At 39.5% G+C, this 25,699-nt stretch overlaps 1 protein-coding gene across 1 annotated transcript; it reads left to right on the top strand.

Moving 5' to 3' along the window:
* THG1L (tRNA-histidine guanylyltransferase 1 like) lies at positions 17,401–25,383 on the top strand. The gene is made up of 6 exons (XM_003134104.4): positions 17,401–17,634; positions 18,432–18,608; positions 19,492–19,661; positions 20,726–20,814; positions 22,342–22,449; positions 23,745–25,383. Exons 1-6 carry the CDS (start codon positions 17,444–17,446, stop codon positions 23,904–23,906), a joined length of 897 nt encoding a protein of 298 aa, XP_003134152.3. The 5' UTR covers positions 17,401–17,443; the 3' UTR covers positions 23,907–25,383.

Genomic DNA, 25,699 nt, shown 5'->3' with positions numbered 1-25,699 from the left:
ATGAAAGTCACTTCTGACAAACCCAGTGGTAAAAAGCTGAAGGCATTTCATTTAATATCAGGAACAAGACAAGGTACTCCACTCTGGCCATTTTTATTCAATATAGTTTTGGAAGTCCTGGCCATAGTAATCAGAGAAGAAAAAGAAATAAAAGGAATCCAAATAGGAAAGGAAGATGTAAACTGTCACTGTTTTTGGATGACAACACTATATATAGGAAAACCTAAAGATGCCACCAGAAAACTACTACAGCTCATCAATGAATTTCGTAAAATTGCAGGATAGAAAATTAATATGCAAAATATATTGCATTTCTACACATTAACATTTAGCGATCAGGAAGAGAAATTAAGAAAACAATCCCATTTACCATTGCATCAAAAAAAAAAATCCAGGAATAAACCTACCTAAGGAGATAAAGAGACCTCTATTCAGTACCTATAAGATACTGATGAAAGACGTTAAAGATGTGCAAACAGATAAAAAAAATATTCCATGTTCTTGGATTGAAGAATTAATATTGTGAAAATTACCATAGTACTCAAGGCAATCTACAGAGTCAGTGTGATCCCTATTAAAAAGGGGATTTGATAGGGATTCCCTATCAAAATAGATTTTTCACAAAATTAGAATAAGTAATTTTAAAATTTATACAGAAACATAAAAGACCCTGAAAAGCCAAAACAATCTTCAGAAGAACAGAATGGAAGAATCAGGCTTCCTAGGGACTTCAGACTCTACTACAAAGCTACAGCCATCAAAACAGTATGATACTGGCACAAAAACAAACACATGGATCAAAGGAATAGAATAGAAGCCTAGAAATAAACCCATGTACTTATGCTAAATTAATCTATAATAAAGGAGGCAAAAATATACAGTGGAGAAAAGATAGTTTCTTCAGTAAGTGGTGCTGGGAAAACTGGACAGCTACACGGAAAAGAATGAAATTAGAATATTCTCCAATACCATACACAAACTCAAAATGGATTAAAGACCTAAGTGTAAGAGCAGATACCATAAAACTCCGAGAGGAAAACATAGGCAGAACACTCTTTGACATAAATAATAGCTATTTTTTTGGATATATCTTCTAAAGCAAAGGAAATAAAAGCAAAAATAAACAAGTGGGGCCTATTTAAACTTAAAAGCTTTTGTATAGCAAAGGAAACTTGACAAAACAAAAAGACAATTTACTGAATGGGCAAAAATATTTGCAAATGATATAACAGATAAGGAATTAATATCCAACATTTGTATAAACAGCTAATGCAACTCAGCATCAACAAAACAAACAGTTCAATTCAAAAGTGAATGGAAGAATTGAAGACATTTTTCCAGAGAGGAAATGAAGATAGCCAAAAGGTATATGAAAAGGTGTTCAATATCACTAACCAGGGAATTGCAAATGACAACCACGATGAGATATCACCTCACACATATCAGAATGGCTCTCATCAAAAAGAACATGCACATACACAAATAACAAATGTTGGTGAGGATGTAGAGAAAAGGGAGAACACTTGGGATTTCCCATTGTGGCTCAGCAGGTTAAGAACTGACATAGTGTCCATGAGGATGCAGGTTCAGTCCTTGGCCTCGCTCAGTGAGTTAAGGATCTGGCATTAGTGCAAGCTGCAATGTAGGTCACAGATGCAACTCAGATCTTGCATTGCTATGGCTGTGGCACAGGCCTGCAGCTGCAGCTCCTATTTGACCCCTAGCCCAGGAACCTTCATATGCCACAAGTGTGGCTATATAATATTGGTGGGAATATAAATTGGTGTAGCCACTGTGGAAAACAGTATGGAAGTTTATCAAAAAACTGAAAATAGAACTACCATATGATCAAAAAATTCCATTCCTGGTTACATATCTGAAAAATATCAAAAAAACTAATTTGAAAAGATACATGCTCAGCCACTGTTCATAGCAAAATTATTTACAATTGCCAAGATATGGATACAACCTAAGTGTCCATCAACATATGAATGGATAAGGAAGATGTTTTATATATAGATAGATAGAGATATATAGATATATGTATGTATGTATGTATGTATGTATGTATCACACACAATGGAATACTATTTGGCCATAAAAAAGAATGAAATTTTGCCATTTGCAAAACATAGGTGGAGTTGGGGGGCATTATGATAGGTGAAATTAGTCAGACTGAGAAAGCCAAATACTGTATAACATTACTTATATGTGGAATCTAAACTAATGAATACAACAAAACAGAAATAGACTCACAGATACAAACTAGTTGCTACTTGTGGCAGGGGGAGCAATACAGGGGTAGGGGTTTAAGATGTACCAACTATTACGTATAAAACAAGCTACAAGGATGTATTTTACAACATGGGGAATATAGCCAGTATTTTATAATAACTATAAATGGAGTATAATCTTTAAAAATTTTGAGTCGCTATGTTGTACACCTGTAACTTATATAATATTATACAAAACTGTACTTCAGTTAAAAAAAGAAAAATCCATTAGTTCTGACCAAGGTGAAACATCTTTTTATCTAATAAATGCTTCAACAGCACTTTCTACATACCTCTGTTTTGGCACTCATATTGAAAGAGGTATATGGCCAATATTATTGGCTGCCCACCCTCCATCTTTTCCCTTACTGATAGAACCCCGCTTTGGTTTAGAAGGCAGTGTGCCAAGTACTATTCCTCTTAGTCCGAGATTGGCATAGAGGTGAGCATGTAATCTAAATTCTATCCAGTGAGAAGTAATAAGCAGTATGTTGGATGCTTCTGAGGGAGAATTTTTTCCCTGAAAGAAGAGCAGATAAAAGAAAAGCTCTTTGGTGTTCATTTCTTTCCTTTCTGCTTTAGATATTATAGTGTGAGGACGTTATGTCTGATACCAAGGCAGCCATTTGTGAGCATGAGGTGAGATTTCTCTGATATGGTTTGGATAATGAAGCAGAAGAATTAAGTGTTCCAAACCTTGATGGCATCATTGAGCTACTGGTTGGGCCCTAGAACTTCCAAACTCCAAACTTTTCTGTGTGATGTAAGTAAATTTCCCATATTATTTAAGTTTCTTTAGTCTTGTTCCCAATTATTTTCAGCCAAAATCATCTAAATTGATAGAAAGGTAAACAAAAATAACACTTATTTAACACTTTATATGCTTTAATTTTTTGTTAATACATTTTTCTCCCTAAATTGTTAGGGTAAGTACCTTGTCTTAATAAAATCCTAGCACCTTCTATAGTTTCTGACTTATGATGATTGATTAAGGAGTGTTTGTGCAATAAGTAAATAATAAAGGAATGGATAAATCTGTAAATCAATGTGATGATGTTATTAGAAGGCAGTGTAGAAAAATGACTAAGAATATAAGCTCGGGCATTACATTTCTGGTTTCCTATCCTGGATATACCTCTTACTAGCTATATGACCATAGGCAAGTCACTCTATAAGGCTGTTTCCTCAGTTATAAAATGGGTATAATAATAGTATATACCTAAAAGAACTGTTGGTAAGACATTCAATATTTTATATAAAGGAGTTAGTACAGAGTTACGCAACTAATAAACAGTGAACATGTTAGCCATTATTATTAGAGAAGACTAGGTAAGTACCAAGAGTGTTTCCAAATTTTCAAACCTGGTTAACTGGAAAAATGAAGATAATTTGGGCCAAAATTCAGTGTTGAAATGGAAAAGAAGCTGTTCATATTCAGACATGTGTAAAACAAAGCCTAAATATAGTCAGAGAATAAAGATATTTTGGATATAGTTACTCGGCTCAGGTTCTGATTTAGATTGTGGTTGCTCATCCTGAAATTCTGTAATCACAGAATTTTACTTTTAAATATAGTAATTTAAAGATGAGGTTAACTTCCAGATTGCTTCTATGATGAGTCAAATCAAGGAAATAGTAGCTGCTGAGATTCTGCCTAAAAATGTGTTCTCAAGTAGTGATCTTCAGAAACAAAATAATACAGAGAGAAAAGATTTCCTTAAATGGTGTAAATTCATGCAGTGCCAGTGATGTGATGTGATGTGGTTCAGAGACCGAAATCCCCTGAATTCTTTTCTCAAGTTGATATTTCTTCACAGAAACAGAGGAAAACTATGCTAGAAATATTTAGAGGGTAAATTCTGTGTGTTAGTATTTAACCACTTTTGTTCTCCAACTAGTCAGAAGCAGTAATAAAAGTTAAGAATGGGGGAGGTGTGGCTAAGATGGCAAAGTAGGAGGACACTGAGCTCACCTCCTCCCACAAGCACACCAAAATTACAACTATTTACAGAGTCAATATCTTTGAGAATGACCTGAAGACTAACAGAAAATGTTTTCTACAACTAAACCTAAAAAGAAGAAAGCACAATGAGTCAGAGGGGTATATTGAAGACACACACTCCCAGTATAGGTGGCCCACAAATGGGAGGAAATAATAATTACAGAAGTTCTCCCCAAGGAGCAAGGGGGCTGAGACCCACATCAGTCTCTGTAGCCCAGAGGTTTTTTTTTTTTAACCAGGAAGATGAGTCCCCAGCGTATCTGGCTTTGAAGGCCAGCAGGGCTTGCATATAGGAGAACCAAATGGCTGTAGGAAACAGATACTCCTCTCTTGAACAGTGCCTGCATATTTTCACATGCTCTGAATTCCAGTGCAGGGGCAGTAGTTTGAAAGGAACCTAGGTCATACTCACTTGCTGATGTTTGAGAACCTCCTCAAGGGGCAGGAGGCAATTAAGACTTCCCCTGAGAACATAGTCACCAGTGGTAACCATTTTTATGAACTTATTCTGCCACAAATACCCTGATACTCAAAGCTACACTTTGGAGTCCTCATTCTAGCCTATTAGCACCGGGTCTTACCTGCCCAACAGCCAGTCAGCACCAGCTCTGGGCCCTAAAATCCCATAGCCACTGGTGGGCAAGGCAAGGCCACAAAGTAGCCAGCAGCTCCTTCATGAGGCAGGGCCTGGTGGCCAACCAGAAGGTCCCCCACCACAAAAAGGGCCCATGCAGCCCATATAGGGACACTCCTAGAGCATATAGTTCTGGTGGTCAGAGAAGAGTGTGTTATTGGGCCCCTTGGGACATCTCCCACATAAGGTTTCTTCTCCAAGATCAGGGAACATAACAAACTTACCTAATACATAGGAATAAACACAGAAAATTGGGCAAAATGAGGATACAGAGGAATATGTTCCAAACAAAGGAATAAGATGAAACCCCAGAAGGACTAAGTCAAGAAAAGCAATCTACCTTATAAAGAGTCAAGGTAAATTTTTATACAGATGCTCAACAAGTTGGGGATAAGAATATATGAAAACAGTGGGAAGTTTAACAAAGAATTAGAGAATATAAAGGGGAACCAAATAAAACTAAAGAATATGATAACTGAAATTTTTAAAAATGTACCAGAAAGAATAAAAATAGTAGATTAAACAGTACAGAGGAATGAATCAGCAAACTGGAAGAAAGAGTAATGGAAATCACCCATGCTGAGCAGAGAAAAGGATTTTTAAAAATGAGGATAGTTTGAGACTTTCAGGACAACATCAAGTGTACTAACATCAAGTCTACTAACATTGGGTCCCAGAGGAGAAGAGAGTGACAAATGGGCAGAGAACTTATTTGAAGAAATTATAGCTGAAAACCTTCCTAACATAGGAAAAGAAGCAGATATCCAGGCCCAGGAAAATAGAGTCCCAAACAGGATGACACCAAAGAAGTCTAAACCAAGACAAATTATAATTTCAGCAAAAAATAAAGAGAGAATCTTAAAAGCAGCAAAGGAAAGCAACTAGTTACATACAAGAGAACTCTCATAAGACTTTCAACAGATGTTTTGTGAGAAACTTTACAAGCCAGAAAGGAATGACAACATACATTCAAAGTGATGAAAGGAAAAAACTTACAACCAAGAATACCATACTCAGCAAAGAAGATCTGCTTCAGATTCAAAGTAGAGATAAAGAGTTTACTGACAAGCAAACCTAAAAGAAGTCAGTACCACCAATATTAAAGGGACTTCTCTGAATGGCAGAGAAAAGACCACTACTAGAAATATGAAAATTATGAAAGGAAAAATCTCATTGGTAAAGGAAACCATATAGTAAAGGTAGTAGAACAGCCATTTATAAAGTTATAAAATTACTAGGCAGGTTAAAAGACAAAAATAGTAAAGTCGTCTACATCCACTATAAGTATTTAAGGGAGGTACCAAACAAAAAATGTAAAATATGATGTCAAAAACATTAACTAGGTAGAATGGATGTGTGTACATGTACAACTGAATCACTTTGTTGTGCAACAGAAATTACCATAGCACTATAATCCACTATACCTTAACAAAACTTTAAAAAATGAACAGAAAACAATTGTGTTAAGGGGAAGTAAAGATGCAGAATTTTTGGAACACATCCAAACTTAAGAGACATCAATTTTATATGTATATACATACACACATACACACATGTATATATTATTATTATGAACTTCACAAAAACCACAAACCAAAAATCTAAAACAGCTACATATATAGCAGGGAAGAAAACCCAAACATAAAAATAAAGGCAGTCATCAAATCACAAGGAAAGAGAGCAAAAGAAGAAAAAAAGAACAAAAAAGAACTACAAAAACAACCCTGAAACAATGAACAAACTGGCCATAAGTACCTATCAATAATTACTTTAAATATTAATGTACTAAGTGTTCCAATCAAAAATCATAGTGGTGAATGAATAAAGAAAGACAACAACAACAAGAAGATTCATGTATATGCTGCCTATAAGAGACTCACTTCATATCTAAAGGCATACATAGACTGAAAGTGAGCCGATGGAAAAAAGTATCCCATGCAAATGGGAACAAAAAGAAAGCTGGGATGGCAATTCCTATATCAGACAAAATAGACTTCAAAACAAAGACTGTAGGAATAGATCAAGAAGTACATTACATAATGAGAAAAGGATTAAACCAACAAGAAGATATAACTGTAAATATATATGCATCTAACATAGGAACACCTATAAATATAAAGCAAATTTGAACAAACATAAAGGGAGAAATTGACAGCAACACAATCACAGCAGATTATTTTAACACCCCACTTACATCAATGGGTAAATCATTCAAACAGAAAATCAGTAAGGAAATACTGGCCTTAAATGATACATTAAACTAGATTGGATCAATATATGTATATATAGAACATTCCATCCAAAGTAGCAGAATACACATTATTTTCAAGGGCACATGGAACAGCCTCCAGGATAGTTCACATGCTAAACCACAAAACAAGTCTCAATTAGTTTAAGAAGACTGATATCATATCAAGTATCTTTTTCAACCACAATGTTATGAAACTAGAAATCAACTACAAGGAAAAAAAAAGTACAAGCACATAGAGGCTAAACAGTATGCTACTAAACAACCAATTTGTCACTGTAGAAATAAAAAGGGGAAATCAAGAAAGAAAGCAAGAGAAAGCATCAATGAAACTAAGAGCTGATTGATAACCATTTAGCTAGCTAGACTCATCAAGAAAAAAAGAGAGCTCAAACAAAATCAGAAATGAAAGTAAAGTTGCAGTCAACACAACAGAAATACAAAGGATCACTCTATTACAAATAAGCATGTGCCAATAAAATGGGCAGTCTAGAAGAAATAGATACATTCCTAGAAACATACAGTCTCCCAAGACTGAATCAGGAAGAAATACAAAATATGAATATACCTATTCCCAGTAATTATATTTAATCATTTATTTTTAAAAACTCCCAACAAACAAAAATCCAGGACCAGACCCTCAGAAATGAATTCTACCAAACCTTGAATGAAGAGTTGACACCGATCCTTCTTAAATGATTTCAAGAAGTAGAAGAAGAAATGCTTCAAAACTTATTCTATGAGGTCAACATCCCCCTGATACCAAAATCAGAAAAAGATATAATCACAAAAAGAGAAAATTAAAGGCCATTATCACTGATGAACAATTATGCAAAAATCCTCAGCAAAATATTAGCAAGCTTAATTTAACAATACATTAAAAGGATCATAAACCATGATCAAGTGGGATTTATCGGAGGCCTATAATGATGGTTTAATGCCTGCGAATTGATTAATGCAAGCCAGATCTGCTGTATCGATGACCTACCTGCCCACTTCCAAGTTGATATAATAGGACTGAGAGGGAGAGAGACCTGCATTGGAGAACCACTGTACTCTTGACCAACATTTGATTACCAACAGTTATACATTTTACTACCTGGGAAGGAATGGTTCTGGCCAAGATTCTTTAAGGGAATTGCTAACCAGCAACTATGGAGAACATAAGAGAGCAGTTACTCAAAAAAATTAAGTTAGTATTTATTTATACCCCACTGAATTGAGACTTCTAAAAACCCAATTTCATAAATTAAAAAGGAAGTTATTTGCTTAATCTCTCAACAAATATTGATTGCTTCCCATGTGCTAGACACTGTTCTAGGCAAGGGGGATACAGTTTTGAACACTATTAAACAAAGTCCCTGCTCTCCTGGAACTTATAAAAATCTAGGAGTACCACTGACTCTCTGGGCAAGGTGCTAAATGTCATCAGAAATTTTTTTCTCCATCTCTCAGATTTTTTTCACTTTGTGTAGGATTAATTTGGAGGGGGAAGCGCTCTCCCCTCTTGAAGCAAAAGGACCACCAGTGTAGCACTCTAATAGAAAGAGAATCTAGTTTTCCCAGTCATCCTAGCACAGTGCCAGACTGTCTCATTGACCTGGTTTGGGCCAAGTGCATATCTCTGAACCTGATTTGCCAGATCTTGGGTATTAGCAAGGCCACTATAAGTGTTTGTGCAGGTTATACGCTTCAGTAGGCACTGAAGTACAGTGCAGGGCATACTTACCAAGCTTTTGCCTGGTGCATGGCTAATCTGCTGGAGAAGGGTACATTTTTCTAATTCACACTGAAACATTACAGTGATTTTGGTTAGGTGCTTACTCTGGAGCAAAGGTGGGATGGGGTTATCCCAACAGAAACCAAATGGAATAAACATGGGAAAAGGACAGCTGGGGTGCCTTTGCAAAAGGCAGTAAAAGGAATGCTGAGCAGGCAAAAACAATAGCTATCCACTTAATTCCTTTAAAATATACAAAGGTAGGGTGTTAGAGTGGACAAGACTTGGACTTGGCATCAAAAGTACTGGCTCCTACTTTGGGCAATATTACAAAGCCACAGTCATCAAGACAGTGTGGCACTGGTATCAAAACAGACGTACAGACCAATGGAAGAGAATAGAGACCTCAGAAATAAACCCAGACACCTATGGTCAATTAATCTTTTACAAAGGAGGCAAGAACATAAAATGGAAAAAAGGCAGTTTTTTCAGCAAGTATTGCTGGGAAACCTGGACAGCTGCATGCAAATCAATGAAACTAGAACACACCCTCACACCATGCACAAAAATAAACTCAAAATGGCTTAAAGACTTAAATATAAGACAAGACACCATCAAACTCCCAGAAGAGAACAGAGGCAAAACATTCTCCAACATCAACCTTACAAATATTTTCTCAGGTCAGTCTCCCAAAGCAACAGAAAGAAAAGGAAAACTAAACCAATGGGACCTAATCAAACTGACAAACTTTTTGCACAGCAAAGGAAACCAAAAAGAAAACAAAAAGACAACTTACAGAATGGGAGAAAATAGTTTCAAATGATGCAACGGACAAGGGCTTAATCTCTAGAATATTCAAGCAACTGCTACAACTCAACAGCAAAAAAGCTAACAACTCCATTGAACAATGGGCAAAAGACCTGAATAGACATTTTTCCAAGGAAGATGTACAGATGGCCAACAAGCACATGAAAAAATGCTCCACATCCCTGATTATGAGAGAAATGCAAATCAAAACTACCATGAGATACCACCTCACACTAGTCAGAATGGCCATCATTTTTTTTTTTTTAAGAATGGCCATCATTAATAAGTCCACAAATAACAAATGTGGGAGGAGGTGTGGAGAAAGGGAACCCTCCTGCACTGTTGGTGGGAATGTAAGCTGGTACAACCACTGTGGAGAACAGTATGGAGGTACCTTGGCAATCTATACATAGAACTACCGTATGCCCCAGCAATCCCACTCTTGGGCGTATCTCCAGACAAAACGTTCCTTAAAAAAGACACATGCACCCACATGTTCATTGCAGCACCATTCACAATAGCCAAGATATGGAAACAACCCACATGTCCATCGACAGATGATTGCATTAGGAGGATGTGGTATATACACACACAATGGAATACTACTCAGCCATAAAAAAGAATGAAATAATGCCATTTGCAGCAACATGGATGGAACTAGAGACTCTCATCCTGAGTGAAGTAAGTCAGAAAGAGAAAGACAAATACCATATGATATCACTTATATCTGGAATCTAACATAAGGCACAAAGGAACCTTTCCACAGAAAAGAAAATCATGGACTTGGAGAATAGAGTTGTGGTTGCCAAGGGGGAAGGGGAGGGAGTGGGGTGGTTGGGGACCTTGAGGTTAATAGATACAAACTATTGCCTTTGGACTGGATTAGCAATGAGATCCTGCTGTATAGCACTGGGAACTATGTCTAGTCACTTATGATGGAGCATGATAACGTGAGAAAATAGAATCTGTACATGTATGTGTGACTGGGTCATCATGCTATACAGTAGAAAAACTGTATTGGGGAAATAACAATTAAAAAGAGAGAGAGAAGGAGTTCCCATCGTGGCGCAGTGGTTAACGAATCCAACTATGAACCATGAGGTTGCGGGTTCGATCTCTGGCCTTGCTCAGTGGGTTAAGGATCCGGCGTTGCCGTGAGCTGTGGTGTAGGTCGCAGATGCGGCTCAGATCCCACATTGCTGTGGCTGTGGTGTAGGCTCTGATTCGACCCCTAGCCTGGGAACCTCCATATGCCGTGGGAGCGGCCCTAGAAAAGGAAAAAAAGACAATAAAAAAAAGAGAGAGAGAGAGAAAGGACTGGGTCCTAATCCTAGTTGTGGAAGCCATGGGATATTGGGCAGATCACTTAACCAGCTCCCACAGAGTTTGTTTCCTTTCTTATAAAATGGAGAGAATTATTGTACTGCCTCCCCCACAGACCCATTAAAAGGGAAAAATGAGATAATATATGAGAAAATGGCTTGTAAATTCTAAGTTTCTTACACCTGGAAGATACTATTTATTATATTTTCTCAGTCAGTACCTTGCCTAGTGCCCTTACACATTAAAGGTTCCCATTTGCTATTTATTAATTGGCTGATACATGATACATGGTATGGAAACTCTTATTGCTTCAGGTAATTTTCCAAAACCTTATATAAGCAAAATGTCTTGGTGAAATATTCATTAAACATTAAAATTAAACAACTCTACAAACATACTGAGCAAGCTGTCTTTCGATCTCATCATTCAGACCCCTCTCCATCTATCTATCTATGGCCATGTGTGGCATATGCAGGTTTCCTGGGCTAGGGATCAAACGCATGCCACAGCAGCTGCCCAAGCCACAGCAGTGACAATGCCAAGTCTTTAACCAGCTGCACTCAGGGAAATCCTCAGGTCTCAATTTATTTATTTATTTATTTATTTACTTTTTTATTACTTGTGAATTTATTACATTTATAGTTGTACAATAATCATCACAATCCAATTTTATGTGATTTCCACCCCACAACTCCAGGGCATCCTCCCAACCCCCAAACTGTCTCCTTTGGAGACCATAAGTTTTTCAAAGTCTGTAAGTCAGTATCTGTGCTGAAAAGAAGTTCATTCTGTCCTTTTTTCGGATTCCACATATCAGTGAAAACATTTGATGTTGGTGTCTCATTGTTTGGCTGACTTCACTTAGTATGATAATTTCTAGGTCCATCCATGTTGCTAAAAATGCTGTTATTTCGTTCTTTTTAATGGCTGAGTATTATTCCATTGTGTATATGTACCACATCTTCTTGATCCACTCCTCTGTTGATGGACATTTAGGTTGTTTCCATGTCTTGGATATTTAAAATAGTGCTGCAATGAACATTGGAGTACATGTGTCTTTGCGAGTCATAGTTTTCTCTGGATAGATGCCCAGGAGTGGGATTGCAGGATCAAATGGTAGTTCTATTTTTAGTTTTCTGAGGCATCTCCATACTGTTTTCCACAGTGGTTGCACCAATTTACAATCCCACCAACAGTGTACTAGTGTTCCTTTTTCTCCACACCCTCTCCAGCATCTATTGTTTAAGACTTTTTAATGATGGCCATTCTGGCTGGTGTAAGGTGGTACCTCATCATGGTTTTGATTTGCATTTCTGTAATAATGAGTGATGTTGAACATCTTTTCATGTGTTTTTTGTCCATCCATATGTCTTCTTTGGAGAACTGTCTGTTTAGATCTTCTGCCCATTTTTTGATGGGGTTTTTTTTTTTTGTTTTTTTTTTTTTTTTTGGTATGGAGCTGCAGATGGTGTTTATAAATTTTGGAGATTAATCCCTTATCAGTCAATTCATTTGCAGAGATGTTCTCCCATTCTTTGGATTGTCTTTTTGTTTCATTTAGGGTTTCCTTTGCTGTGCGTGTCTCAATTTAAATACCACTTCCTCAGGGAAAACTTTATGGTTTGTCTCCTGTCTCCCAATTAGGGTAGGGCCTTCAACCTGTTTAACAACACTTAACACAATTCTAGTTCAACAGACACTTGTGAAATTCTTCTTTTAATGTCTTTTTCCCTCAACTAGCCATGAGCGCCGTTGTGCAGGCACCATGGCTGTATTGTTCAGTCGATGGGTAAATTCATGGAATTAAGTGGAACAAGGTCATAGTGAGGCAGGAGATAGATGGGCTCCAGGATAGACATTTACAGCTTGCCTCTTATTTACACTTCCTGAGGCAGGAGATAGGTGGGCTCTGGGATAAACATTTACAAACAGCCACCTATCTGTACTTCACTATAGAAGTAACAACAGGCACAAAGCAAATAACTTTTTTGTTGTTGTTGTTGTTGTTTTGCTTTTTTGTTTTTTGTCTTCTGTGAACTTGTTAAGCAGTGGTAATGACAGGATCAAAAAAGGGGCAGAGCCCAGCCTGGTCAAAAGACCAAGAGGATCAGGTTTGTCCTCAGGATCAGGTAGACCCCAACTACACATGCACAGAAAGACCCCTCTGGGTCAGGAAGTGAGAAGGTACCAGACCGTAATAAGTCTAGATAACCTTCCCACCATGCTTTGCTTAGGAATCCATCTTGGCCAAAAGATGCTCACACAGATGGGGGAGGCCCTGGGTGTAAAAAATAAAGGAAGATAATTGGCCAAAGGAAGACAAAGACCCAGAAATGTCCTATATAAGTCATTTAAATCACCTTTCTGGCATGCTTCTCATTCAGGGGATGCCCACACCCTCACTCACTTGGGTGTATAATACTTTTTTGCCTTTGCCTTAGATAAATAGAATAATTCTCTATATTTCTGTGCTCTTCCACATGTTGTACTATGTTTCTAACACTAAAGTTTTTACCTGTTTTTTCACTCCTTTCCTCCTTGAAACATTCTTGCTTTCAACAGTGAGCAAGAATCAGACCAATTCTGCTTTTAGCCTTGGTTTTCATCCAGGCTGTCCAGGTTCAGTTCCTGAGCAGAGAATTAAGACCTCACTTTAGGAGTTCCTGTCCTGTCACAGCAGAAAAGAATCTGACTAGGAACCATGAGGTTGTGGGTTCGATCCCTGGCCTTGCTTGGTGAGTTAAGGATCTGGCGTTGCCATGAGCTATGGTGTAGTTTGCAGATGTGGTTCGGATCTGGCATTGCTGTGGCTGTGGCACAGGCTGGCAGCTGTAGTTCCAATTCAACCCTTAGCCTGGGAACCTCCATGTGCCATGAGTGTGGCCCTAAAAAGCAAAAAAAAAAAAAAAAAAAAAAAAAAATCGATTCAAGCTGTCACCCACTGCTATCTCTCCAAAATCAAAATGGATTAGGAAACATACATCTAATTTCCCCTTTCTGTTCTCCTAATGTTTTTTCTCAAGACCTCATGACTTGTGGAACCTCTGCTAAGTAGAGAAAGAATGGGTATTTGACTAAATAGGTTCCTTTAAGGATACAATCAATGACTATTCAGAAACAAAATCTATTCACTCTGACCTAGGCAAGTTTTGTCTCAAAAATGCAGAACAACTGTATTATAGCCATTGCAAGATCTGTAGTCATTAATTTATTCTAGAATAATAGTTCTAAATGTTATGCCCATGTATGTCATAGTATGTTCTACTGCTTCTACCTGCCCCTAAACCATTATGGTTCATTTCAGGCAGTTCATTCCTGGAAGCATATACCTTACTCCCAGTGAGAAATTTGATTAGAGTGGTTCAGAGCAGGGAAGGAGATTTTAGAGACAAATTATTCCTTCTTCTTGCCTGCCTCCGCCCTGAATTTCATTTACATAATGCAGCTCTTAGTACAAATGAAATGAGTCAGCATCAGGGAAGCCAAAGTGAAATATGACTTCCATACCAAAGGCAACTTTTCTTCCTGTCAGTCTCAGTAAGTAAGCAATCTTTCTTCCTTTTTTTTTTTTTTTTTTTTTTTTGTCTTTTTAGGGCAGCCTCAGTGGTGGCATATGGAAGTTCTCAGGCTAGGGGTCAAATTGGAGCTACAGCTGCTGGCCTACACCCTGGCCACAGCAACTCAGGATCTGAGCCATATCTGTGGCCTACACCACAGCTCATGGCAATGCTATATCCTTAAGCCATTGAGTAAGGCCAGGGATTGAACCCATAGATACTAGTCAGGTTTGTTACTACAGAGCCACAACAGGAACACTAGTTAATGATCTTTTTGAATTTTTAAAAAAATAGAGGTCAGTGTCTAGTTAGATAATAAATCTCTTTTTTGTGTCCAGATTTATTTATTTTTTTTACTTTTACTTTTGGTAAAATATACATAAAATTTGCCATTTTAACTGTTCAGTTCAGTAGTGTTAAGTAATTCACATTGTTGTGTACTCAATCTCCAGAACTTTTCATCCTAGAAAATTGAAATTCCATACCCATTAAACAACAATTCCCCTTCCCCCACTGTCTCCAGCTCTTGCCAACCACCACTCTACTTTCTGTCTTCATGAATTTGACTTCTCTAAGGATCTCACTGAGGTTCCAGAATCACACTGTATTTGCCTTTTTGTGAAAGTGTCCCTCCCCCGAAGCCCCAGTGCGTGCCAGGCCTCTTACTTGAACGGGACGCCCAGGGTTTGCTCTTTCACTCTGCTCCCACTCCAGCAACCTGAAATGGAAGTAGGAGGCACAGTCTGGTTCTGAGATGCTCCGCGTCACTCTACCCTTCAAAGCTTCATTTCCATTGAGGCCTGGGCTGGGGTGTAGGCATGTCAAGGGCCTTCTGTGTAATTGGCCTGGTGATGGGAAGTCCTCTCTTCCTGGGTTGGCATGGTGCCTGGGGGCATTTTTAGCACCAGCCTGATCCTCTAAGGACCCCTTGAAGAGGAGAATAGGGCTCCCTTTGGCCCTTCTAGCTCTGTCTCCAGATCCTCTCTAGGAGGGGTGACTTTATTTTCCCAATGACCTCAGAGGCATCTCCCAACTCTACACCCCCTCTCCCCCGCAACCTCTGAGATCCTTCTTATGGGATTGATAACGATGGTGACCTTTTCCAGGCCCCAACGGCTGAGGAGGATCGCAGTGAGTTACCTCACCTTTTCCTCAGGTACACCACATCACTGCTCCTTCTCATCTACTGGCCTAGGCTCCTCCAGAAACCTCAAAGTGGTTTGCTATGATTTCAAATCCACTTGTTTGTGACTTAAGTGAAGTTGTTTTAATCTACTTCTTTAGGGCAAAGACCAAAAAAAGAAGTTTTTAAGTAAAGTTGTTTTGCTATAAGAATGAAGGAAGTTGTGTCAGGATGTCGTCATCTCATCTATAGTCATTGATAAGCACTCAGTAGCTCAGGTGCTGAGGGGCCCCACTGGGAGCTTATCAAAAAAACCTAAGAAGCAGCTATGGTGAGGAGACTTAGACTGTAAGTACCCAGAGTTTTTGAGGACTATAGGACGGTTTTGGTCTGGGCAAGTTGTCTCTTTGTTGACCTAAACAGCTCTCTGAAGACCCTTGGGGCATTAGCTCCTGCTTGGATAAAGGTGATCCTTTTATAGGCAGTGGCATAAGCTGTGCAGGGATACTGCAAAGATCATCTTGCCCCTCAATTCTGGGCCTCATTCCCTAGTAACATGCTCCAGTAAGAGGGGACTTGTCACTTTCATTTAGCTGGGAGCCACACATGAGCCCATGGTTGGCTAGGTCTACTCTCCTGAGAAAGAATTTCATAGGAAAGATATATTTCAACTGAATTTGGACTTTATTTCTCTTATCTCCCCTTGCCTGGAACAGTGGTGTAATCAATCTATAATTTGGAGTATGTTATTTCTTTGTAGGTTATTAAGAGGCATGTCCTGTTTGCTATTGGCTTGTAGAAATATAATTCCCACAGTAAACTTGTAGTAAATAAAATACTGGCAAAGACAGTCTCAGTCTCTAAGCATAATTTGCCCTGAAACAAAATACATCTCTATCTCTATATTTCTTTCTGGATGAATGTATAAGATGAGAAACTAGTGACAGTAATTGCTTAATTAGGAGTCAGTGAGAGATTTACTTTTCAACATATATCCTTTTACATTATTTGAATGATATTTTCCTGAGGCAAAAAAAAAAAAAAAAATGTAAGTAGGTAATGTTTTCAAAAAGTACAAATGTTAAAGTCTTATTGTCACTAGTATTTACCAGCAACAAGAAATCAAACATCGGGTCTTTGTGAAAAAGTTGAATGAGTTAATTTGGGACTACCTATGTCGGAATTGAGACGTTTTGTTTTGGTTTTTTTTTTTTTTTTTTTTTTTTTAAGCCATACTTTGGAATATTTAATGACGTTGGAAAATGCTCAAGGTGAATAGAATAAATATAAAAATTGTGTAGGCTTCTGATTCCAATTTTGTATGTTCCCTGTGTGAAAACACATATACAAAAAAAGGACTGGAAGGACCCATCCACAATGCTTTAACAGGGAGAGGGGACACATGGTGTTGATTTTCGTAACTGTGTTTTTTGATATATTCCACATTTTCTACAACAAATTAATAAATGACATTTAGAAAGAAAAAAATCACAACTAAACCTTCAGACTTGGCTAGAAATGAATTTTTTAACACTTTATGAGAATGATTTGTTGCAGGACCGGGAAGAGATAGGTGAGCAACCACGCGCGTAGTACTAAAGGGAAGAAAAGAATCCTCCTTCCCAGCCAGGAAATCGGTTAAGAACTACAAGGAGAGGCGAGAGGAGGGCTGGCCTCCACTGTAGCTAGAGCGGCCACGAAAAGTCACAGGAACTTCCGGGGCGGGGCTCTCGGATCCTTTCCCTTCCGTGGGGAAATGTGGGCAGCTAGCAACGTTAAGGTTGGCGATTGCTTGGCTGCCGCTTCCGTCACTCTGAGACGGTACTTGAAATTGGGGGCGATCATGGCAAAGAGCAAGTTCGAGTATGTGCGAGATTTCGAGGCTGACGACACATGCCTGGCCCACTGCTGGGTGGTGGTGCGGCTGGACGGCAGGAATTTCCATCGGTAAGCGAGTTCGGCTCGGAGCTGCATGGTTCGCCAGCGCTTCCGGGGAGTCCAACACCTCTGTCTCAGCCCCAGCTCATGGTTACCAGAGTAACGCAGCAGCCAATGAGCGCATGGCATTGAGCATCAACCTACGTGCCTGTTGCAATTTGCTTGAACGTGAGGGGATCGTTGTAGTTAAATGAGACAGGGTACTCCACTTGTGAGGAGCTGGGCTGGCGTAACCGTTAGCACGGCCCTAGTGGGAAGAGGCACCCTCGGGTGCATTATTTCAGCTCTTCAGCCTTTGCCGAGCTATCTTGTTGGCTAGGTATCTGCGGCCTGACTCTTCAGCGGCCTGTTGAGGCTTTGCTGTGGGCAACACTGTATGTTCTTATTTCATTAAAAGTCATGGACTGGCCTCAAAATGGAACTTTCTCAGGAAAAAAGAAGTGTAACAGGTGGGAATGTAAGTCTTAAGAAGTGCTCCTTTAAGATTTATTGAGTACTTCCAAGGACCCAGGCATAGTTATATTAATCTCCGTCTAATCTTAAGGACAAGTCTATGAAGTAACTTTATCCCCATTTCACAGAAAAGGAAAGAGAGGCTTAGTATTTATATCCTTTTTTCTCAGTTGGTCAGAGTAAGAAAAAACTAGAGTTCTTAACGAAATGGATCAGTGTGTGGCTAGTGAAATGTTTGGTTTTACCGCACTAGTACAGTATCTTCCTCTTTGAACGGCCTTTTTGATACGTGGTGTTAATGACAAGCTCTCTTCGACCCATACCCTTTTCCCTGTTCTCTCTACCCTATGAAGGTTTGCAGAGAAGCACCACTTTGCAAAACCTAACGACAGCCGTGCTCTCCACTTAATGACCAAATGTGCCCAGACAGTAATGGAAGAACTAGAGGATATTGTGATTGCATATGGACAGAGTGATGAGTACAGCTTTGTGTTCAAGCGGAAGAGCAATTGGTTTAAAAGAAGAGCCAGGTAATTCTGTGGCCTAGCTCCTTCAGAATATTTCCTCCCAGCACTGGTTTCTGTTTATTATAATCACAGACTTAGAGATGGCAGCTTAGACTGTTGTACTTCACCTATAGCTGGACATCTGTATACCTCTGTATCTGATTCTTTTCTCTCCGTTCCCCATCACCTTAGCTTCTAGACTGATCTGGCATTGAACATTAAGACCAGAAACAGACTAAACTTTTAATTATGGAGTAGAAAACAGACAAGTCTGATATTTGATTTGGCAGTATGTTGAAACTCTCACAGGAAATAGATCATATAATGAATTGGTAGGTTTTTAAAACAATGATCCCCTTCCTTCTAAGACTTAAAAAAATCCTCTTGAACCATAAATTAACATTATTGCCTATGGAGAAAAATTTGGTATTAGTAAGTTACTTATAGGACTAGAAGGAGAGGCAGGCTGCATTTTTTTAAATCATTCTCTCTTTTTAAATTTTTTTATTAAAGTATAGTTGATTTACAGTGCTGTGCCAATTTCTGCTGTAGAACAAAGTGAGCCAGTCATACGTATATTCTTTTTCTCATATTATCTTTCATCGTGTTCTATTTCAAGAGATTGGATATAGTTCCCTATGCTGTACAGTAGGACCTCATTGCTTATCCATTCTAAATGTAATAGTTTACATCTACTAACCCCAAACTCCCAGTCCACCCCACTCCCATCCCTGCATTTCAGATATATAAATGATAAAATAGTTTTTCATGGCCCAACCTATCTTATCTCTCAGCTTGTTGGTCAGTTTGTGTTATCTCTCTGTTACACCCACAGACCCTGTAATGGTGTTGAATTAATGTCATGTATTTTCTCTTTTCTTGTTCCACCCAATGTGCCTTTTGCAAGTAAGTTCATGACTCATGTGGTCTCCCAGTTCGCCTCCAGCTTTGTGTTTTATTGGCGGAGTTACTTTGAAGACCAGCCTCTTCTGTATCCCCCAGGCTTTGATGGAAGAGTCGTGGTGTATCCTAGCAACCAGACCTTAAAGGACTACCTGAGCTGGCGGCAAGCAGACTGTAAGTGAAACAAAACTAACAGATGTAGTTAAGCCACTAATTCCATATATTAGAGGTGGTGATCTGATACAGTTTTGGCTGATGCATATTTTGTTTAGAATACAGTATTTCAGAGGCTTTTTAAATTAGTTGCGAATGCTTGAGAAATCGGGAGATTTTATGCAAATACTCCTTATTTCCAGCTCTTTTAGGGTGGGGGAGGATTAGAAGGTCTGGCAATACTAGGACTGTATTCCCACTTAGTATTGGATAGAACCTGTGCAGTGACTGCTTGCCTTTACCCTCCCCCCCCCACACACACAAGCACACACACACACACACACACACACACACACGAGCCAGTGTGCCTCAGTCACTACCATTCCTTGTTGTTCTTCTGGGATTACCTACGCTGCTCTACACACTTAGGTTCCTTCTGGCCTCAGTGGGTATTTGAGTGAATTGTGACCCCTGCATTACATTACTACAGTGTGAGGAGAAGTTCCTGTTGTGGCTCAGCAGTAACAAACCCGACTAGTATCCTTGAGGCTGCAGGTTCGATCCCTGGCCATGCTTAGTGGGTTAAGGATCTGGCATTGCCATGAGCTGCGGCGTAGGCCAGCAACTGTAGTGCCAATTCAACCCCTAGCCTGGGAACTTCCATATGTTATGAGTGTGGCCCCGAAAAGACCAAAAAAAAAAAAAAATTACTACAGTGAAATGTTTGTGAAATTTCTGCTCATTTAGTATGCCTTGATTTTGCCAGAAGAACTGGAAAAGAGGTGGGAATGATATAAATCAAATAACTTTGAAAGTATTCCTTGGCTTAATGCACAAATTAACAGATTTGTGTAAAGCACAACTGAAATGACAGGATAAATACCTTAGGAAGTAGATTTTTTCTGCTTCACTATTTCCCCCCCCCCCCCCCCCGCATGTTCTGTATGTGTGGCTTTGGCAAAGTAATGTCTCTGAGGTCTCTTTACTTTAAAGAGGAGAGATGTGGAGTTCCAGAATTGTTTGAAAGGTGAATATTGAATAAAGATTTTATGTGTATACACAGTGCCACTCTGCTTTCCTTTCAGGTCACATCAACAATCTTTATAATACAGTTTTCTGGGCACTTGTACAGCAGTCTGGATTAACACCAGTACAAGCTCAAGCGAGACTACAGGTATAAAGACTTTATTGCATTAATACCAACTAGGGAGGGACATTCTCCTCTACCCTCACTCAAGACACTTTTCTTTCTGTTTAAGCTTTGTTTTGAAAGGACATAGGGCTTATACAAAGTGCTGCTTGCTTGCCTTGTGACTGTGGATCAGTTACTACTTCTCCCTGAGCCTCAGTGTCCTCAGATGGAAAATGGAGTTAATGACCCTGGCGCTACACTCCCACTTGGTAATGCGTGGCTGGAGCTGTGTATTGGCTGCCCTCTTTATACAGGGCACGTGCTCCTCTTCTTGTCAGCCCCACCTGGCTTCTTCATTATTGCCATTCTCTGCTAGAGGCCTGGAGTTTCTTGGGTTTATGGCTCCTGTGTATCATTAAGAGTTTAGCAGGTCAAATAATTGTGCTCAGTTGCTTCTGTTCAATGTTATCCTCTCTGCCTTAGAGGTTTTTTGTTTGTTTGTTTGTTTTTAATAGGTAAAAGTTAGAAAATAATAGTTCCTATCTCATGGGTTTGTGGTGAGAACTAAATGGCATGATGCATGTAAAACACATGGGCTAGTACAAAGTATGCTGTAAGTACTTAATACAAACTGGCAATTATTGTTAGATGAGCATGCTGCTTAAAGGAAACCTAACTCTGAAATGAGGTGATGTGGTGTAATAGCTCCTAAGACAATGCCTAGGACATTATAATGACTCAGTATATGGTTGTCATTAGTAATGATAATGATGATACATGTGTATCAGTATTAGGACGAGTCGATCTAGCCTGAGTCTGGAAGCACTGAGTTTTGAGTTTAGATTTTGATTCTTATAAGAATCAAATTGTCGGAGTTCCCGTCATGGCGCAGTGGTTAACGAATCCGACTAGGAACCCTGAGGTTGCGGGTTCGGTCCCTGCCCTTGCTCAGTGGGTTAAGGATCCGGCTTTGCCGTGAGCTGTGGTGTAGGTTGCAGACGCGGCTCGGATCCCGCGTTGCTGTGGCTCTGGCGTAGGCTGGCGGCCACAGCTCCGATTCAACCTCTAGCCTGGGAACCTCCATATGCCGCGGGAGCGGCCCAAGAAATAGCAACAATAACAACAACAACAACAACAACAACAAAAAAAGACAAAAGACAAAAAAAAAAAAAGAATCAAATTGTCCTTCAGCCTTGGACAATTTATATACTCTTTCTAAGCTTCAGAATTCTCATCTTGAAAGTGGAGGTGGTTATGCGGGTCAAATAAGAAAACAGACATAAAGTAGCTGGCATAGAACTGGCACTCGTACTAATTCATCCTCTCACTCTGTCACAGTAGTGACTTGTGAAGCCAGTTATTTGCTACAGAAGACAATTGTATGAATTTTGTCATTTAAATCAGATCTGAACTGTTCTTAAAATGAAACTTTATTAACATCTACAATGTTTGATAAAACATTTCAGCATCTTATTTGTTTGTGGACGTTTAGAGAGTGGAATGGACTGGGGAAGGTGGCTGGGGAGAGAGAAGACCTACAAAGCTTTTTCTCTCTCTTTTTATTTTCAGGGAACTCTTGCAGCAGACAAGAATGAGATTTTGTTTTCTGAATTCAACATCAACTATAACAATGAGCCAATGATGTTCAGGAAGGGGACTGTGTTGATATGGCAGAAGGTAATGCTGTTATGTCCAAGGAGAGGTGGAGGTCACAGAGAGAGCCTGTGCCCATCCCAGGCTTTGCCTTGCCTGCTGCCTGTTGGCTGATGTGACTCAAGTCACTGACATGAATTAAACCCTTTCCAAAACAAGATGTTGTAGATTTTCATTTTGGATGCTCTCTTCGTCAGTTTCTTTGTTAGTACACTTTGTGATCTGGACTCTCCCCTTCTGTAAGTAGAATCCAGAACTTAGTACACTTATTTTTCCATGTCATAAGCTCTCCCGAAATCAAATCCCTTTAAATGGGTATAGTGCAGATATGAGGACTTTTTGCATTTAGAGAATATTTAAAAACTACTTTCTTCCACACTGGATAATTCGGTTAACTGGCCCATCTATCCCATGAGAACTGTAATCTGAGATGCTGATGTTGTATGTGAGCGTTCTGTCCCTTGCAGAGTGCTCGAGAGATTCCCCAGACCTTCATACTTAATATTTGGTAATGAGGCTGTGCATTCACCTAAGTCCTTAATTCTACCAATATTTTCTCTCTGTACCAGCTCTCAGACGTAATAATGTCTTTAAACTGACTTCCTGGAGTACCCACTGTGGCTCAGTGGGTTAAGAACCTGACTAGTAACCATGAGGAAGCAGGTTTGATTCCTGGCCTCATTCAGTGGGTTAAGGATCCAGTGTTGCTGTGAGCTGTGTGTAGGTCACAGCTGGGATCTGGCATTGCTGTGGCTGTGGCATAGACTGGTGGCTGCAACTCTGATTCAACCCCTAGCCTGGGAACTCCCATATACCGCAGGTGCAGCCCTGAAAAGAAAAGAGAAGAGAGAGAGAAAGAAAAAAAGAAATTGATTTCCTTCTATCTAAAGTAGTGGGTTTTTTTCTGAAATGAATGTTTTCAAGTATCAAGGGGTACCCTGAGAGCTAGGTATCCTATCCCACTGGCAACTTAGGCTCTTTTGTTTGTATTTTTAAAACATATTTGTTCTTTGACACAGATATGGATACTTCTTAATGCAGGTAGGAGAGCAGAAATATCTTTAATTCAATGATTATTGCTAACAAGCAATAGGAAATCCTTTGTTCCTAAGATCTCCTTTCAGAATACAGTAACATTTTTAAAAAGTATTTTTATTTGTAAAGAAATTCAATACGGTGAGGGGTGTGTGTGTGTGTGCCTGAAACATACACAAGTCAAAAGTATATAAAGTAAAAAAGTAAATTTTCTTTACATCTGCCTCTCCTCTCCTCAACCCACTCTCTAGTTAACAGTGTCGATATTTTCCCTTTACTGGTAGGTGGATGAAGTCACAACAAAAGAAGTTAAGCTGCCAGCAGAAATGGAAGGGATGAAGATGGTGGTGACTCGGACCAGAACTAAGCCGGTACCCTTACACTGCGATATCATCGGGGATGCTTTCTGGAAGGAACATCCAGAGATCCTGGATGAAGACAGCTGACCCTTTGCCTTTCAATCCTGGCATGCTTGACCATGCAGAGCCCTCCAAGCCTCCTGGTCTTAGGTGCCCCTAGCATCTCTGCATCCTTGGAAGCGACATGACTCTGGTTGGGAGGGGAGCAAGGAACGGGAGGATGGATGTGGGTGGTGTATCGTGTTCTGCTTTAAGTGGAACACCTTTTTTTGCAGTGTTGAAACATGGTTCCTTTGGTTGAAATGCATTTTTACAAAATCGTGGTACTATTTTTATAAAGCAAGAACTATTTTATGCCTTGCAGAATGAATCATTTTTAGATTATGGCATAAGTCTCATAAAAACCTGTCATGCTCTTTTCACCTTGATGGAAGATGAGCCCAGACTTTACTCTCACTCACCTGTTCATAAACGGAGATGCCAGTGACCTTGATAATCTCACCTTTTGCATCATCTGCTTGGATTCATCTCTGGCCGACCTGGAGTGAATATGGATTGATGCCTGCCTGATGCCTCTGAATTCAGGAACTCCAGGACCTACTCAGGGCTTTGTGCCTTTCTCCAAGTTGGCACCTTGGGCTGAACAAGAGTTGTAGTTGGATGTCCTTGTGTAAACATTCTGCAGATTGAGTTGGTGGAGTTGTCGGCATGATCATCGTCATCTTGCCAGCGCAATGATTCCAAGGCCATTTACCTCTTTCTAAAAAGAAAGAAAATTATGTGTCTTTATGAGAGCAAAAACTTGTGAAAATAGATGGAGGAGGAGGAAACATTTACCCTCTGTCCTCTAGATACTTCAGTTTGAAAAGTCACCTCCCTGATATTCTCTTTTAGCCACGGCAGTTTAAAGGATCCAGCCTTGTCACTGCGGCGGCTCAGGTTGTTGCCATAGCACAGGTTCAATCCCTGGCCCAGGAACTTCCACGGGCGTAACCAAAAACAAAACTAAAAGTCACCTCCCTGTTGGACTGACTGAAAAAGATTCTTAGTAGCCTCTGTATAATCAGAATAATGACATTTGAATTAGAGAGCAGAGGAGCCCACACTCCCCTTGAGGTCACGGGTGGCACAGGAGTCCTAGTCATTCCACCTGCAGCTGGGCCAGTGGAGTTGGGTGAGGAGCAGCCGGAATTGCATGTTGTCAGGATGTTGGCCTCTGAAGGGGGAGGCAGTGGGGGTACATGGTGAGAGAACGCATATTTCCTTTTGTCCTCATTTCATATTTTAGAGGAATAAGATTAATTTGACTCTATAAAGAACTAATTAAGAGACAGCCCACATCCCAGTGCCTGGTCTTACACTGTAGAATTTACAGCCAAGAAAATGTATTTTTGAAAGGGCAATGGCTGGTCTCATCCCTCACTAATTGACACCCCATCTGTCTACACCTTTTTTTCCCCTTCCTGTTATCCTTCACAGGAATAGGAGATGTGGCTTATGTTTGGTAATTGATAAAATATCTTTTGAGAGAAAATAATAAAGGTTTCAACTCCCTTGGCCTAAATTCTTCATTTATTTTTTTTGTACAGATGCAGTATGTGAGTCTACCATCTGTGTGTGTGTATGTCTTTACATAAACCAGGATCACATTTCTTCATCACAGCAGTGGTTCACAGACTTCAAATGTATTTGAAATGCCTTCTTAACATGCCAGTTCCAAGCTCCCCACATGAGTATTTTGGGGTCCCAAGGTTTTTGATGCATATAATCATCAATCCACTCTGAGTGACAAGGTCCAAATAAGCTAATACTGGACTGTGGTAGGCTAAGGAAGGCCGTGAGAATGTAGCTCTTATTTGGCAAATGTAACTTAATGGTCA

Source organism: Sus scrofa, chromosome 16, assembly GCF_000003025.6.
Source record: "Sus scrofa isolate TJ Tabasco breed Duroc chromosome 16, Sscrofa11.1, whole genome shotgun sequence".
Classification (NCBI taxonomy): Eukaryota; Metazoa; Chordata; class Mammalia; order Artiodactyla; family Suidae; genus Sus; species Sus scrofa.
The sequence above is the reverse complement of the archived record's forward strand: the minus strand, read 5'-3'. Positions and strand labels throughout refer to the sequence as shown.

What these genes read in the sequence shown, in the direction of transcription:
- THG1L (XM_003134104.4), top strand. Translation starts at nt 17,444, where the DNA reads ATGTGGGCAGCTAGCAACGTTAAGGTTGGCGATTGCTTGGCTGCCGCT. An exon ending in TGGTTTAAAAGAAGAGCCAG is followed by an intron (nt 18,609 to 19,491) that starts GTAATTCTGTGG and finishes GCCTTTTGCAAG; the next exon opens with TAAGTTCATGACTCATGTGG. An exon ending in GAGCTGGCGGCAAGCAGACT is followed by an intron (nt 19,662 to 20,725) that starts GTAAGTGAAACA and finishes CTTTCCTTTCAG; the next exon opens with GTCACATCAACAATCTTTAT.